This window comes from Sceloporus occidentalis, unplaced genomic scaffold (genome assembly GCF_023333645.1).
Source record: "Sceloporus occidentalis isolate IW3139 unplaced genomic scaffold, rSceOcc1.0.p SCAF_4, whole genome shotgun sequence".
In the NCBI taxonomy this organism is placed as follows: Eukaryota; Metazoa; Chordata; class Lepidosauria; order Squamata; family Phrynosomatidae; genus Sceloporus; species Sceloporus occidentalis.
The window spans coordinates 146,793,595-146,812,258 of NW_028316984.1; the positions used below are offsets into that span (position 1 = coordinate 146,793,595).

General features: G+C 40.8%; 1 protein-coding gene across 2 annotated transcripts in view; it reads right to left on the minus strand.

Moving 5' to 3' along the window:
• The window catches only part of BAHD1 (bromo adjacent homology domain containing 1), an 80,634-nt gene that overhangs the window by 20,897 nt on the left and 41,073 nt on the right, over positions 1-18,664 (minus strand). For both annotated transcript variants that reach the window (XM_089521948.1, XM_089521949.1), the window contains exon 2: positions 9,723-11,369. In XM_089521948.1, the coding sequence (XP_089378074.1) occupies positions 9,723-11,352 (1,630 nt within the window). In that variant the 5' untranslated portion in view covers positions 11,353-11,369. The remainder of the gene's footprint in view (positions 1-9,722; positions 11,370-18,664) is intronic.

An 18,664-nucleotide genomic window follows, 5' to 3' on the forward strand; every position in this document is an offset into this window, starting at 1 on the left:
ACAGACTCCAAGGTATATGCTATCAGATTTGCCTCCTGCTTCTCTCCCAGGGTTGGAATGCAAGATGGCTTCTAATATAATTATAAATTTATAAATTTTAAGTAAAAAAGGATAGCAGATCACATATAATAAAATACTAATTATACTACTGAGATATGAAAGTAAGCAAATAATAAAAAGTTAAAATATTTTAAAAGTTCAGGCCATCCATTTTATTAACCACTGACTGCAACAAGCAATTGCTCAAGGTCTGCCTGAAAAGAAAGGTCTTTGTCTTCCAGCAGGGGCAAGCCAGTGAGTCTTGTGACAGAACCTGACCTCCATGCATGCAAAGAAATAAAAATAAAATCTTCCACACCAAACATTCCTGTGTCAGAGAAGGGTACCAGCCTAGCCTCCTTCTTGGTAGGTCTTAGTATTTGAAGAGAGAGTAGGATTGAATTCTTGCTTCTTGTATGGCCCAAGATCAGCAACCACTAAAGAAAACAAAGCCAACAAGGACCATCTATACTTTTCAGTCAGAAGAAACTAATTTCTTATCTGCTAGCATAATTGGTTGCAACAGCACAAGCATAAAGCCTGAATAGGTGGAAGGGGGCAGATGTGAGAAGCCTGGAAATTCATAAGTGACATGGAGATGGAGAGAAAAATGATTCACTTTCTCAGAATTCTAGAATTTTGGAGCAGACAGTGAAGTTGGTAGAGATCAAGTTTAAGACAGAATGAAAAATAGTTTGCAAATTGCACTGGACTACCTACCAAACGTGCCACCACAGAATATTCCAGTGGCTGCAGTACGAAGATAAACATTTTTTCAAAAGTATCAGGTGAATAAGGCACACCAAGTTACTCCCAATTAATAATAACCCAAAGTGCCACTGCATCTTGTTTATACATGCCTATGAATATCTCATATTGTGTCAAGCAAGGGACAGGCAGTTCAGTCCTGACACTGGCAGCTCTGGGGGAACTTCAGAGAGAGAATGGTAAGCTAGGTGATCTTATGCAGTACAGCAATCCTTGTATTATGGAATAAGTTCAGGATAAAGCTAATTGGCAGTTCCCTGCTGCAGAAAACAAGGTTTAGAACCTCAAATTAAGCTGTGACATCATCATCTGTTGCTTTGCTATTAAAAGTGACTCTGGTTTCCCTCCGCAAGTCTCAAAAAAAACATCACGCTGGTGTGTCTGAGCTAAAGAAGGCTTCTTCCGCACAGTTCTCAGAAAAAGAAAGGCCTATCTAATATATCAATCTTCATTTTAAATGCAAGCTGATGCATTATAACACAAGTAAAATATGTTGTTTAATTAAACAAAATGTTAATAGGGATTTAATTAAAAAATAATGTTTAGAAACTTTGCTGAGAAAAAAGTGTATCATCTTACAGTTGAAAATCCATTGACCTATTTGTCAAAAGTCTACCTGCCCTGTAGAACCTAACATGTTTTTTATTACTTAGGCTTTCACAGACATCGTACACTTCATGCAGAAATAGCAGGCAATTGTTCCTCAGCAACTACTTAAGTGGTTCCACTAGCCTTCTGCATTCCTATCAGCTTTGCATCTGGTATGAGGCTGCCAGACTGACAGATTAAAAGACAAACAATATTGGGAAAGACTTCAAAGAACAGACACAACTGGCAGGTGTCAATAGATTTTATATATAATATATATATAGTGCCCAAGGGTTAACAGGGGCCAATTCACAATTGAAGCTTCTGTTTTATGATGGACAAAATTACGCCACATCTCTTTCTTTATTAAGTTTACTCTCTTTTGAGGAAGTCATTCATGGATGTGGTTAGCTGCCTTCCCAAGCATTATACAGAAGAATGAACACCACTTCCTAGTTCTGAACGTTGAACTACAACCAACTAAGTCGATGACACAAATCACTTTGACTCTAAGAGTTAACTCTTCATATGTATCCTGCACTGTGACCAAGCTGACACTGCTGTCCAATTTCCTGGATGTATTTTGTGTTCACTGATTTTTGTTTTTTAGTGAAAGGGAGGGGCACTCCTCTTTTTGCCCAGGTGTTGAATTACAACTTAGGAAGGGTCTTGGGAAATAGAACAGAATATACTTTATTACGGTCTAAGACCAGCAAGAAAGAAAGAAACAAACAAAAACAACAAGAACATTAAAACAGTAAGGTTAAAAATACTGCATTAATAATAATACATTAGTATTACATTAAAAAGCAATGGGAAATATATTTCAACAATGAGGAGGTTAGCGGATTCAGTTAAAGTTGCTAGACTAAAAATTGGGGCGAGACCTTATACTTTTAATGGTTGTGTAGAAAGGGGCATTTCAGCAAGTATCATGCAACCAGCAACACCTACTGAAATTCCGTCTTCTACATAGCCATTAAAGGTAGAAGAGCCCTCTTCTGTTTTCATTCTGGCAAGCCTAGAGACAACTAAGGGCCATGTTTAAAGGAGCAGGGCACTTTTACATTCAAATGATCTGAAATCCCCCTCCCCCCTGCTTCAATTATGGATTAGAGATAACGGCAACATTTCCCTGCAACCTGCTGAAGAATGACTGCCTTTCTTTAGGGCTCAGCACAGAGAAATTCCACATCTTATTTCTAATCAGTGACTGGAGATAGGCACAGCACTGAAGGGGAAAAGGGTGGGCCCTGCACACTGATAAAATGGGGAACTCTGGATGGACAGGTTTGGCCCATGGGTCAGAGGCGTCCAACGTGTGCTTTAGTCAGGCTTATGAGGCACTTACTGGGACAGGAACCATGGTGCTATGGTGGTAAACCTCTTTATTTATATAAATGCAGCCTTTGTTCATATGCTCATTTTTGAATTGCAATTCCTTCCCAGAACTGGAGAAAATCACACTTTCCATCTCACAGTCCTGCCTTAAATGTTTCATCCATCCACTTAAAAGCCTCCAGTTTAATTGGAATAGTTAGCCCTTCCTGAAAGGGCTTAAAAACTGTTTTCACAGCATGGCTGCACCCAGCCAAAAAGTAATGCCCATAAAGGAAAGTGCCGTCTATGGTAGAGGAAAGTATGTTTCTTTGTTTACTGATTCAGAGACATAGCCATGTCAATCTGGAATATCAGTATGCAAAGAGAATCGTTTAGTACCTTTGAGACTTGGGGGCTTGACAGACGCGACAGTCTTACCACCCCTTTCTGCCCCTGACGGAGGCTGCAGCAACCCAACGGCACAGCCTCCAGGAGTACTAAAAAGAACTCGCTCCGTGGGTTCTTTTTGTGCTGCGCAGGGGACGCCATTACGCCCTCATGCACACCAATGACATGCGTGCGACACCATTTGGATGCTATGCAGGAGTACGGCATCATAGCAGCCCCCATGTGGATGGGGCGAACCGTGATGGTGCTGGCAGCATGCAATAGGGCTTGGGAGCATGCAGATGCTCTGCTCTCCCGAGCCCTAGAAATGGCCCCAGGTTGGCACATAGCACCAGCCTGTACCAGGCCTAACAATACAAAAAAGTTGTACTTTAAGCTACAGATGCAACTAAAGAAGTAGACCAAGTCTATGAAAGCTTATACAGTACTACGACTTCTTTCACACAGTCTCAAAGGTGCTAAAAGATCCCTTTGCATAGTTATATTTACTAATTGTGTATATAACAGTGCTAAGAAATACAGTCGTCCCTCTATATTTGTGGGGGCTAGGGGTGAACGACCCCTGCAAATATGGAAAGATTGTAAATAACCTCTCCCCCCATGAGAGGGTCTGTGCGGGACCCTTCCTGGCCCCTGCCATGCTTGAATCACCTGATCCAGGCATGGCAAGGATGGAGAAAAACCAAGCATGATCCAGGCATAGCAGGGGTTCGGAGGGGACCTATGGGGGTCTTTCTCCACCTCTGCATGCCTGGATCACCTGATCCGGGCATTGGAGGGGAGATAGAAGGAACCACTGGAGTTCTCTCCTGATTCCTCCAATGCCTGGATCAACTGTTCCAGGCATGTGAAGGGTCAGGAGAGACCTCACAAATAATCAAATTAGCGAATTCCAAGTTTGTGAATTAGGAGAGACGACTGTACAGAATTTTATAGCCTTGTAGCGTTTAGACCAATTGTACTGTTGTGGAATTTCCCAGCATGGCAGATGTTAGAAGTATTTTTAATAGTCAGAATCAACTTTTTAAACAAATGATCTAGAAGCCACATAAGCGAAGCCCGCCTCTGCAGACACAGAAGCTCTGCTTGAAACAGATTACATGCAAAACTGTCTTACATGAGTCAGTCCACTGGGCTATTTCAGGGATGGACACACTCCTGATCTGCATGATGTACTTTTTGAAAAACTAGAACCATAAGATCCACAAACCAAAGACGTTACAAAAGAAACAAACACTTATAAACAAAGATTTATAAGCCCAGAAATTTGTTCTGAGTACCAAGAACTGAACAGAGCTCTTAGTCAGTTCATTCTTGGTATCACTTATAACTGAATTTATGACCCTGTTACAAAAGATGCATTTCTCCATAAACAACCATCTGTGGGGAAAGCCTATTCATCTGTCCTCATATAGGATTACAGTGCTTTCACCAGTATCAAGCCACAGTGTGTGACCACAGATGATCCAACCTGGAGACCTTTAACTCTTGGTCTGTGCCTGGCCTTTTAAATTCTCTCTGGCAAGAACAACAGCCTAGTGCCAGACCACATATTTTGCATGTGAAAAGTCCAAGGTTCAAACCCTGGTATACAACCCTTTGGGTTGTATAAGTCACTTGCAGAAAGAGTTAGGGTCAGCCTGCAGACTGGGGGTGGGCAATTGAAAATAAGGCAGTGAGGGGGAGCATTCATGGGGCTGTTGACTTGCACAGTCAACATGACACTGCCAGTTTTATTTTTGGCTGATTTGAAGGACATACAGTTTGGGGTATGTAGGGAGACCTGAGGGCTGTGTTGGCAAAACTGCTGCATTTTGCAGTAGTATTAATTATTTGAGGTGGTGGGAGGGTGATGGTGGAATTGCTAGCTTTTTAATTGTGTGGAATCTGGGGGTTTTAGGGGCCAGAGATTGCAACCCCAAGGTATGTGTGAAGCTCACAGGCCACCTTTTGATCACCTCTGCTGTAGAAATAACCGATTTAAATGAACCAATGGTCTGACTGAATATAATGTAACTCTCTACACTTGTTCGGTTCAGACTCAGTAATCTTAAATGTAAATATTTATGGTTTCCTATCAATTGAAGAATACAGATGGTTTCCTTCCATTTCACAGAGGACATGATTTGCCTGATAACTACCACCAGCCCTTGCTTATGGTTTCAATTATTAAATTTTCCATGGGGAAAATGTAGGGTAAGACAGGAAAACTGTGACAATAAAATTCAATTCAAAATACAAAATGAAATATAATACAAGTTCTTGTGCTTCAGTTCTAACACAACACAACTCATGAATGCTTCCTAAGAACAAGGAATGATTCATATTGTCTTTAAAAGAGTAAACATATTTAGCTTAATGTTTAAGCAATTTGTAACATACTTTCTCAGGATGAAAAAATGAACAACACTCTTACCTAATTTTAATTCAGTCAGTGGCGTGACTAGGGTTGGTGTCACCTGGTGCAATAACTCATGGTGTCACACCTCGTGACTTTCTCCCATAATACATCATACAAAATCCTTAATAATATTTTCTGTACTCATGTTACTCTTAAATTGGAATTACCATACTGTATATGACTGAATGTAATGGCAATAGTTGTAACATAAACAACTAGCAAATTGGAAATTATACCTTTAAATTATGGTATCATACACACAGCCTAAATGTATTTACATGCACATAGTTTCATGTGATTAAAGTGAATGTTTGGTAAAATACCATATATTTAAAGAAAATTTTATAAGAATTTTAAAAATTAAAATCTTTTTTCCATTTTATTTAATTCTTTTTTTAAAAAACTGAGGCCTCTCTTTTTTTTCTTCACACTGAGCCTCACCCCACTCCCCCACCTCATCTGCTCAGCTCCAGCATTTTAAAGGGATGCAGACAAACCTCATAGCTTGTTTCTGCCAAAAGGCAAATATTTGGGGAGCAGTGGTATCACACCCCCCCAAATGTCACCTGGTGCGGCCTGCACCCTCCTAGTGAATTTACTATGTTTCTACGGCTACAATCAAGTAGAATGTCTTTTTATTTTGGAAGGAGACAATAAGAAATGGAAGATTTTTATTTAGAATTGGACACCCTGGTATTTCAGAAATTTAAGCGTAAACTTAGCAGCCATGCTGTAAAAGACACGCAGAATTTTCCTAGAAAGTAACAGAGCTTGAAAATTACAACTTCTCAGCCAGAATTATGAGAGCTGTCATCCCAATAAAGATAAGTTTTCAGGACACTGAAAAGGAGGTTTAATTCAACCAAGCCCAATTTTAGCTGACAGGAGAGTTAAAACTGCCATGGAGAGAAAAATGCATAGGAGCTAACAGGAACCAGTAGGCAAAAGAGAGAACCCCCAACATCCTTTGCCCATAAAGATATTGAACTGTACTCTAAGGGAAACAAGAACTTGTAACATGGAGGCTTCCGAGCCTCCTCTCTTCACTGTAGAACTGAATGCCTATTGATAATCTGCCCTCAAAACTGACAGGATCTTTTGCAGCAATAGGGAAAGGAAACTAATTCATGCATAGGGGGAAATTCTCCTCCAGTTTTCTATAGACTGGAATATATCACACTCACAATATCACCAGATTTCCAACCAAAGCTCTTTTTTACCCAGCACTTTGGCTCAGAACAACCAAGCTATTACTGATAAAGGATTCTTTTTACTTTTGATTAATTATTGCTATCAGAGAACTAAAGATAGCAGATATCTATCCCGTTCTGGTCAGGACAGAGGGCAGGACTTCAAGAGAAAATACAAGTATCCAGACTCTGAGCTGAAGGTCCTCCCTTCTTGGACCTGAAGTGATGTTAGTGCCATAAGCCAGTTACAAAAGAGAACAGCACAACACGCACACACCAGTATGCACAGGAATACACTGAGATGTGCTGATTATAAAGAGGGCATGGTGTAGGGTGCCATCAGTATGCTGATAACACTCGGCTCTAGTTCTTCTTTTCATTATCATCAGCTGGGGCTGCGCAGGTGCTGGACCAGTGCCTGGATGCTGTAATGGTCTGGATGAGGGCCAATAAGCTGATTCTGGAAAGATGGAGGTTCTGCAGATTGGTGCTGGAGCCCAAACAACCTGTTCTGAATAAGGTTGCACTCCACCGAAAAACAAGTGCGTATCTTGGGAATACAGCGTGCCTGCGTCATACGCAGGTGTGCCATACGAAGCTTTAACCTTACACGGATGGTGTGCAATAATGGTGCAGCCCCACACCACACACAGAAGCACATGGCCACTGTTTTAAACAGGGCTTGAGCATATGCGTTTTTTCCTTTATGTGGGGTGGTGTCTGGAATGGATCCCTCATGTATGGAAAGGGCATTCTATTGACAATTCTATTTACAAACATTCCAAAAGCTTGGCACTGTTAGGACATTTAAGGTGTTAGGATTATATTTCAGAATTCCTTGGGGCCAGAATCAAATTTGTAGAAGGTAGACCTGGGTAGACAAAATATTAGTTTCCTAGTTAATCCAGGACACTGAATTCATGAACTGATAAGATCAAAAATACCTGAAACAGAAAAGTTTTCAATGTTTTCCAAGGAACGTTTTAAAAAGGTAAGTGCTTGGATTGGGAACATGTCCTCCACAAAAGGAAGGGTTCCATTACCTATTTGGGGGGGATCCACATTCCCTGTACACCACTGCTGATAATACACCAGGGGCTACTATAGGGCAGGTCATGTGCTGAAATACTGATCCAGCCTGCTGACTGCAACTTGGAACTCTGAGTATATCACCAATTTCCAGGCTAAGGTTGCTGCCTGCAATGTGCTTGCAGCCCAATGATGCTCCAGAGGCAAACAAGAGTATTCCTTCTCAAAGTGGTGGCCTCACTGAACAGCAATGTAAAACATACAGAAAGAAAAGCAGCATTCTTATCTGTGGAATTTTAAAAGAGCAGGATGAAAGTCTGAGGGACAGCTTAACCCTTCTGTCAAAACAGTAAATCTGGATGCTACAAATGCTGCAACTCCACCAACCCCCATCACTGGCTACATTGGCTAGGGCAAATGGGAGATGTAGTCCAGCAACATCTGGAAGGCTATACATTGCACATCCTACGCCAGAGAAGCCAGTGGTGTATGATGGGATATTTATGTTGTGGAGCTACAGCTGGCCCTCCACATTTGCAGGTTTGACATTCGCAATTTTGGTTCTTCACAAATGTTAAACCAGAAGCCCCTTCAACCCCAGAAAGGCTTGAGAGACATTTCTCCCAAGACTTTTCAGGATGGCAAGGGCCAGAGGAAGGGAGCGCTTCATTCTCCGAAACCCTGCCGCCCTGGAAATGGCTGCCGTGTGCAGGGAGGTGTTATTTGTGGTTTTTCCACATTTTTAGAGGGCTTGTTCCCCTAACCTCCGCAAATGTGGAAGGTAGAATGTATTTAGATGAACTAATAGACTAGAAAAAAAATCACCACAATACTCCCTCCTTTCTTATCGTATATACTACTCATCCAGCTGGGATTTCTCCAGAACTACTACACTACAGTTCTATAAACTTATCAGTAGTGCCATATAGGCATTCTTTACCAGATATGTGAAGCTACATGAAGGTCAGGCAGCTGCTGTTCTCCCCCTGTATACTCTGAACTGTTGCACTCAGGCATAACATTTTTCTGTTGACCTCTGTATGGCACCTCAATCTTGTCTAATCATGGAAACTAAGTAGGGTCAGGCCTGGTTAGTGCTTGGATGGAAGACTGCCATAAGAGATCTCCAGATAGGTCTAGGAAAGAATCCTACCTGAAACCCTGGAGAATGACTGCTGGTTAGAGGGATCAGTGCTGGGTTCTATCTGTCTCAATATAAGGCAGCTTTGTATGAGTATTTGGGGAAAATGCACACAAATTAAAAAGGACCTCGTCTGCCTTTTAAATGAAACAGGCCATTAACAGAAATTCCAACCCTCCAAACTACTCAAGTTTCCCTTAAAAATGAAGTATCTTAAGCAGAACAGAGGCTCAACTGGGTAGCCTCCAAGTGTGCAAGTTTGTCATCTCAAGTGATAAACCTAAGCCAGGATCAAACAAAGAGATGATTATAAAAATGAAGCTCTCCATGTAAAACTGTCAATCTACACCCCCATATGTAGCACAGCAGTGATCAAGTTCAAGGCCTCTGGTTGGAGAAACTGGCCTGTCAAGTACAACCACTGAGAGGCAGCACATATTTCAGAAAACAAGGGCCTTCCTAATAGGCAAGGTGGGGCAGCTGCTTTGGGCAGTAGATTCCATGGATGGCCACCTCCAGCCTCCCATCTGTATCTGTGCATAAGTAAAAACAAGCAGCAGAGTATGTAATCATCAGGGGAACTACGTAATACTGACTTCTTGTCTTGAGTGTGAAGATGTCAGAGGCCAATATAACATCCTAGCATCCAATCATTCAGAAAAAAGCTACTTCACTCTCATCTAGTTGTATTAAATGTTGACTACCACAACACCATTTTGCTCTTTAAAGCTTCCAGGACTGCCAACACAAGCATCTATTGAATATGATGAATATGATGATAATAGTAAAATAACAGTAAGCATTAGCAATAGAATGGAATAAACTCTTTAAAACTTACCTGCTGCAAAAGGCATCTTATAAGGGTAGCCATTCCGCCCTGTATGCACACTACCAATTCTGCTTTCTGGTACATGCATAACTCCACAGAGGCTGTAACTATTAATTGCCGGTCCTTCTCCACAACAGTATGGAGAATTACACCAGTGAAATGGCTGAAACGAGGGGTCAGACGTTAAAGAACCTGGAGATACCAAGAGCCCGTCACAGCCTGTTGCCTCGGACAGTTCATCCTTCGGGTAAACTGAGCAATGAGTGTAAGTATTGTATCCACTTTGGCCATAATAAACATAAAATCCATTCAATGGAGTCAAGTCCGACGATTCATAGAGACAGCCACAATCTGGATGGTTTCCCGGCACAGGCAAAGGATGGAACTGAGGTACTGGGAAGGAAGGCTGATGAAATTCCTGTTTGGGAGTTGGAGATTTCTCTCCAGGCCTTCCATATTCAGGCTTCATGGAAGCTTGCCCACCCATTAGCAAAGGCAGCCTGTGAAAGAAGCCCTCTGTGCCTTCACAAGAGTTAGGTAATGGTTCATAATTGATAGATTCTGTTTTTCCATAGATTCTAGGGGGATCCTGATGGATTACTTTTCTACATGCACCCTCAGTGCCTCCCTGCCAACTATGCTGACCATCTGTATTTATAGTGGACATTTCCTTTTTGGATTTAACACAGTTTTTCCCATTGGCTTTGGCCCACTTAAGCTTTGATTTGGAACTGTGGTTCTCAGGCTTGCTTTCTCCAGCTGATTTACTCCGTGGCTTTAGCGGCTGGTCTTTTTCATGAGTCAGTTTCAGAAACGCTGCAGCATTAAGACTGGCCAACCTCTTTGGAGCAGGGTGGTAGGAAATCCCATCATCCTCCCGTCTCTTCCCTTCAAAGACATCATCCAATGACTGGTCACCAGGAGCAGACTTAGAACCTGATCTGTTTTGTCTCTTTCCCTTCGCTGTTTTAGAACTTTGCTTTTCCGTCACGGGCCAAGTGCCCTGAGATTTGCAACATGTGCTCTTAGTGCAACAAACTCCACTGACTTTGGGGGGATCTTTGCGAAAACGTCTGCCAGATAATAAGCCTTCATCCCGTTCAAAAAGCAGGTTGTTGACAGCTTCAGCATTCAGGGATGCTAGCCTTCGTTTCCTGGGTTCTGAGAGACAGGCACCGTGCCCTTCTTGCTTGGTTTCTGAACAGGATATTGTGCATTTTCCCCCAGAAGAATCTGGTTTCCTTGCACTCACCACCTGAACTGATTCTGGAAAGCACACAGACCTGAGGTCATCCATACAATGGGCAAAACCGCTTTTCATCCCATTCTGGGTTTCCTCTGACAACGATGTGGCAACATCCTCTAGTCTAGTGAGGAGCACTGAGCATGTTTTTTTATCCACAGATGAGCTGAGACGTTTCCTCAATGGGTACGTCTTTCTGAGTTCCCGTGAATTCCTGCTTTTATTCACGCCTGCAAATCTGCTCTGGCAGTTTTGCCCCTTAGTGCCATTTCCTTGCTCACTATCCTCCGTCTCAGTCCTATCCATTCTCTCACCGTCAATCGGTGACAAAGCTTGGCCCGCAGAACCAGCTGAGTGTTTCAGAAGTAAAAGCTGTTTCTTCCGGGCATGCGTCATAGGATCAGTGTCCACCCCTGAGAACAAAGAGGAAAATGTCTTAATATCACTGGTACAGAAATGCATCTTCACACAATACACCAAGTGACGCCTGGTACATGCTTAGGAAATATGTGCCTTATGGATTCTCTAGTGGGTGAGGGATAGCATATATTAAGATGTGGCTTTATTTCAAACTATAGAGCTATAGGTAATATGCCTACTTCTTACTACGAAACCTTCCCTTCCTTTTTACTTACAAACTAACTGTAGGAATTCCAGCTGGAAAAATATCTAAGATGATCTTACTATATCAAAATCATTTTCATCAAAAAATCTAGGGAAACCCTTTTTTGTGGAAAATGAATAGAAATAGGGGGTATTTCTCACTCTGATATATAAAGAAATAATCAGCACTATATGCTATATAAAATAGTGAACCACCTCATTTCCCCCATCTGTGTCATTATACGTTAATAATCAAACAGCTCATCAACAGAAGCAGATATTTCCCAGCAATCTACTTACATATTTTAATATGCTATTTGGGAATTGATATCCTGGAGTGTGCCATTTAAATTCATGTTTAACAAATGCTGTTAAAAAGATCTAAAATGTGTTCACAATATGTTTTAAACTCTAACATTGTATAAATGCAGTAGAAGGGAAGATAAAAATGGTAGTCTGGCTGGGCTGGAGAAAATGAAGACTACAGTAATTGAAAGCCCTGGGTATAGGAAACCACAACCTGCCTGGTGTCAGAAATTGTTGCATAGAGAGCTGGAAGGGTAAAGCCAAAAATAAGGAACATAATCCCAAGAAATCAGACTAGAGCACACACAGGGGCAATTAAAGCAGGTTTGGAAACAGTCATCTCACCTAGTCACTTTATTTATATGTTTACTATACTTGTGCACCACCTTACTCTAAAAGGAGAAAGGATTCAAGGCACCTTACAGCAATATTAAAGAAAAGAAAACCATTAAAACACAACACAAGATCCACTATCAAAAGAGAATTAAATGAAAATCCCATTTGTAACCACTGAAAGTATGATTTAAAAAAATGTCCCTAAGGAAAGTGCTGAGAAGAAAACTCTTCACAAACGTTTGCTGTCCCAGCTGATCGAGCTTTAGTCAAGAAGGGGGTAAAGCAGCATTGTAAAATTTTGTGAATATGTTTTCAACAAGGAAAAGAAAACTACCAAAGGTGTTGTGGTTGGGCAGACTGTCAGAGATTTAATTAGCATCTTTTGTGCATATGTACAATGATTGAATTTACAACCATTGTCTTGTGTCAGTAGTTTTCTAACACATTTGGAAAAAACTTCCAGATAGGTTTGCCTTGGCTCATGCTGAATAACCATTAAATGTCACTTGGAAATTTAGATCTAATTGTTAGTTTCAATCAGACTTATTATTGTTGTGAAGCTTCATGTCATTTCCGACTTATGGGAACCTCAAAGCAAACCTTTCATGGGGTTTTCTTGGCAAGGGGTATGCCTCTGTCTTCTTCTGAGGCTGAGAGAGTGTGACTAACCCAAGTCTCCCAGGGGGTTTCCATGGCCGAGCAGACTAGACCAACTGAATCAACAGAATGTATAACTCTTGACTTAACAAATTTCTGTTGATGAAATGGATCAACATTAGTTGGGATTAACTATTTAGATTTGGTGTGTGTGTGTGTGTGTGTGTGTGTGTTTTAAAAAAAACAAATTCGGCATCCAATCTCTTGTCAAATAGACCCTAACCTGTTAAAAAGCTGTTATATTAGGAGAGTACCAAGTAGGCCTTGCCATCGGGCCTCCCTGAAGGAACTGAACCCTTCCCACAAGGCATCTGACTCTATCCTGGCCTCTGAGGGGGAGAGAGGGTGGGCCAATGCCATCAGGCCTATCCTTAAGATACAGAGCCCTCCCTCTGTCCATCTGCCTTGGTCCAGGCCTCAGAGGGAGAGAAGAATGCTGGACCTGATCCTCTTCCCCACAACCATTCCATTCTCCTTTTGTGTCGTGTCTTCTTAGAGTGTAAGCCTGAAGGCAGGGAACCGTCTAATTAAAAGATTTTATGTACAGTGCTGTGTAAATTTACAGTGCTATATAAATAAAGCTTAATAATAATAATAATAATAATAATAATAATACCATGCACACTTACATTCTGAATGCCAACCTCAATACAAAAATATGCTATCACAAACCAACAGAAAGATCATGCACATAACAAATTCTCTGTTTTTCCCTTTAAACCATACACAAGTAGCAAGCAGGGCTAATCTCTCAAGCCCTCCTCCTTTAAGCTCCATAGTGGAAAGATATCAGATCCTTTAATGGATTACTACCCTTGCTGGTTGCCTTCCCTTCAGCCTCCAAGAATCACACACAGAATCTGCATCTAACATGTAGTGTGTAATGAGGTCCTCCTCTGTTAACTCACTAAAAATTCACACATAAACTGACCACTTCTGCTACTTTATAGCTTATTTTCTCTGTAAAAAAGGCAGGTCTCTATCAAGGAAGAAACAACCCCTAACTGTGAGAAAAGTAATTGCTGCTGAAATAAATCTGCCCTCTCACTCCTGGAGAATTATTTGAAATAACTACTAAGATTAGGCAAGTGGCAGCCAGCCTTGCAAGGGTTGGCCATCTGTTGGGGGTGCTTTGATGGGGAGCTCCTGCATGGTAGGGGGCTGGACTGGATGGCCCTTGTGGTCTCTTCCAACTCTATGATACGATGGTTAGGTTACTGCTACCCTCCCCCACTTTTTTTGGTAGAGATCTCTACTGCACCTGCATTGCAGAAATAATGCAGTTTGACAACACTTTAACTGCCATGGCTCAATGCTATGGAATTCTGGGATTTGAAGTTTGTTGTGGCAGCAGAGCTCTCTGACAGAGAAGCCTAAATATCTCAAAAAATACAAACACCAGAATTCTATAGTACTGGATCCACTGCTGTTAAAGCAGTGTCAATCTGGATTATTTTTGTAGTGCAGATGCAGCCTGGGTGACTTTGGGCAAGCACAGCCTCAGAGAAAGGCACAGGCAAACACCCTCTGAACAAATCTTGCCAAGATAGTGATAGTGTTACGTTAGAGTCACTGTAAGTCAGAAACAACTTGAAGGCACACAACAACAGCAAGAGAACACTCATGAAGCTTTCAAATGCTACAACTACTCAGCAACAGTGTGAACTACAATACAACAAATGGCATGTTGAGTTTTATACTCGTATAGGTACTTTGCAAACCACACTAAGCCTCAATTTTGAATCTTTTATCCTGTCAATAAAATTGGCTCCATAGATTATAGCAAGAAGGCAAACATGCTTCTGAAGACTTAAAAATTTTGGAACTAAGTATAAACATGTTCAGTCACTGAATCCAAGTCCTAGTGAAATCCAAAACAGCACTTCTGGAGATGCATGTATAGTGTGTTCAGTTATTATAACAACTAGCCACACCGGGGGGGGGGGGGTAGAAAGGTAAATAAAGAAAAGCACATTAAAAAATCATAATGGAAAAAAAATCTATACTCAGACCTTAACAAAAAGCAAACAAATGTACAGAGAAAAAAAATATGAAATTGACATCTATCTGCCACATTAAATATTCTTAGTCAATGCTAGTACAGTCATAAAGATATGAGAGCAACAATGACATTCTCTCTAACTCCCACAGTTTTTCTAGCAAACTCTGACAGTAAAATTGAAAACCAATTTTTGTATTAATTACAATAGATGTAACCATGCAAATAGTACAAGCACAACAACTAAACCTGTCCGGTTAAATCTGACCAGGGCTTTCTTCCCTTTACAGAAATATTTGGACAAGCCAGCTTCTTCTAAGACCGCCACAATTATCAGGTTATACGAAGTGTGGGAGCTGATCTACTTCAGAATAACATGCCAAGAAGAGGGCCAGTTTTTGTGGCTATCACATAACTGGTACAGGTGACTGCTTGTGAAATTTTAAATTCAAATAAACAATGCAAAAAGATGTGCAGTAAGCAGCTTTTCCATTTTTTTTTAAATTACAGTTGTGAACATATGGGTACCATGAATCTCTGTGGGCATATAGCCCCATCCTAGCAATTATATCGCTATAAAACAATTGTGCTCCACAGTAAATTACAGGACCTGCTAAACTGTTATCAAACCCAGTGCTTGTCTTTGCTGGAAAGTTTGATTTCAAGACCATGAGGCAAGTGCAACACAATGTCGGGAGTCGCTACAAGCTACTTACAGAAGCCTGAAATGTGCCTTCCCTTGGAACTCATTTTTAATTGCATGTGTTTAAATCCTTTGGAGTATTGCACTGTTTGCAAGTCATAATTTTTGGCCAAGTAAGCAGCAGCATAAATTGCTTGAAAGGAGCATATAACTGACAAGGACAATGGTGTATTTCCATGGATGCTATAAAATAATCACTGTGCTTTATTCTAGCGAGAAGAAAACTGTCCCTAAGTTTTCACAATATTCAACAAAAAATGCACTAAAGCAACAGAGGAACAACTATGAATATAATGGAAAAAGCATGAACTTGCTTCCGTAAGAAATCAGGAGCAGAGCACATGCTTTGCATGCAGCATTTCCCAAGTTCAATTTCTCACATTTTCAGCTACAGCACAAGGATCAAGCTGCAGGTGATGTGAACACTTTAGCTTGGGGTCCCAGGTAGCTGTTGAGGACAGACCAAGGATAGGGAACCTCTGGCCTACTAATGGTCCCAATCCCACTAGCACAGTCTCTGGATGCTTCCAGAAATGCTTCACATTCTTCAAAGTTCCATTCTGAGAGGATATACTTCTGAACCAGCCATGTTTCAAACAAGGATGGAAAGCAGGACAGGAGAGGTCCAAAACACACTGTAGAAATAATCCCGTTTGAGGCTGCTTTAACTGCCCTGACTCAATGCTAGGGAATTCTGGGCAGTATAGTTCTGTGAGACATTTAGCCTTCTCTAGTTTTGGTGCCACAATAAACTAAAATTTGGACCAAACACTCCTATACAGCTTGGGTCCAAGCTACTTGAAGGTCTGAATGTCCTCTCATGAACCCATGTGGTCCTCTCTGCTCACCACATCCTTCGGGTCAATATGGTGGGAACAAAGGAGAGGGCTTTTTACAGAAATATTTGGACAAGCCAGCTTCTTCTAAGACCGCCACAATTATCAGGTTATACAAAGTGTGGGAGCTGATCTACTTCAGAATAACATGCCAAGAGGGCCAGTTTTTGTGGCTATCACATAACTGGTACAGGTGTCTGCTTGTGACCAAACACTCCTATACAGTGTTTGGACCAAACACTCCTATACAGCTTGGGTCCAAGCTACTTGAAGGTCTGAATGTCCTCTCATGAACCCATGTGGTCCTCTCTGCTCACCACATCCTTCGGGTCAATATGGTGGGAACAAAGGAGAGGGCTTTCTTGGTGGCTGCTCCCAAGACTTTGTAGGGAGACCAGGGGACAACTCGGTCCTTGCTCTCCTTTCTCTATCAAGTTAAAACATTTTTATGCCATCAAGCTTTTAATGTTGCAGCCAATGTGGTGTAGTGGTTTGAGGGTTGGACTATGACTCTGGAGACCAGCGTTCAAATCCTCATTTGAGCATAAACACTCGCTGGGTGATCTTGGGCAAATCAGGCTCTCTCAGAAGACACTTGCCAAGAACATCCCATGATAGGATCGCTTTAGGGTCACCAGAAGTCCAAAATGACTTGGAGGCACACACAAGTGCTGCTTTTATGGTCTGTAGATAGTTTTTCAATGAATTTTAGTATTTAAAACTTTATAAACTGTTTAATTGCTTTAAATAACTTTTCTATTTATGCTTTTATTGAATTTTTGTATAGTTTTTAATCTTTTAATTGTTTTTAAATATCTTGTTAGCCGCCTTGCATCTCAGTGGGAGAAAGTTAGGATATTAATGAAAATAATAATAATAATAATAATAATAATAATAATAATACTGATGATGTTTGTAATCTGAGATTACAGACAGGAGATGAGAATATAATTGACTCCTCAAGATGCTTACTTTCTTCTCAGTTAGCAATGGAAGAGAGTTAGTGGGGAATCTCTAACTAGCAATAACAGTTATATTCTCTTCTCATATTCCTCACCATCTACTGAGGTAGTGAAGAATGTGAGAAAGGATTTTCTCTATTGAGAGGCAGGACGAGCAAGACATTAAAGTGAAGTCCTCCTCCTCCTCCTCCTCCTCCAGCCCTGTCCCAGGCATGGTCTGGTCCTGAGACTGAGAGCAATCTCCACCCTTCGAATGAAAAACAGTGAGCTAGGTAAACTAGTTTGACCTAATATAATGCAGCTTCTTGTGCCAGTGTCTCAAGATCTGTTCAAGTGCTAATCATAATTTAAATTCAAGCCCATTCTTTCAACAACTGCAGCTGAGTTATACACTTACAACACTATCAATCCTTTGTATTCGAAGACATTTTAAAATCAAGTCAGCATTTTACAGTTATGTTTTCTTTTGGGCTTGTGTAGGTTTTGGGAAAATGTAAGATACAACTTCTAAGACTCAGCAAGGATTTTTTGAAGCCTTCAATGCTCATGAAACCAAATTCAAGGTGAATAGATGAAATGTTGTAGATGCTCGTAGCAGATACTGATGTTTACATCAATTTATTGCTTGGGGTTTGCGCCCCCCTTTTCCCTTTAATTTCAGGTCTACTTTGAAATCACAGCTCCATTTTTTGCTACTCCTCCTCAGCGGTCAAGATTCACTTCTCATTACCACACTCAAACTTCTTGATTAAAAGATTGATATTCCTGCTCTTGCTGCAGGTGCAATTTTTAGATTTTCTGAATTTCCCCCTCCTACTCTTTTCTGTTGCACAATTTGAACTACCATAATCTCTGGTATCTTATACATTGTTTTGAATTTAAAATACCTTGTTCTGAAAAATTCATGAATTCTGTGTAAGTACCATATTTGCTCTTTTAAAAAACGCTATGTAAATGATATACCTATACTGCCCTACACTGCAAAATAGAGGCTGATTCAAAAAGTCAAAAAAAAAAGGAACTGATCTTGTGTGATCTGTGAGAGAAGTGAGAGAGTTACAAATTTCTTTAGTGAAGACATACTGAATTCCTCTGAAAAGAAAAGCACAACAGCTGATTCAGTGTTGTTCACACTTGAGGATAACAATTTCAGAATAATATTTTAGGATAAATGCCATATGTCTACCAATGACACTGCAACATCTGTTACGTTCATAAAATATGTAAATTATATTGCAAAGCATTTAAAAATATGCAGATTTCTCATTTTTGTTACAGAACCATGGATGTACATTAATTCAAGGTG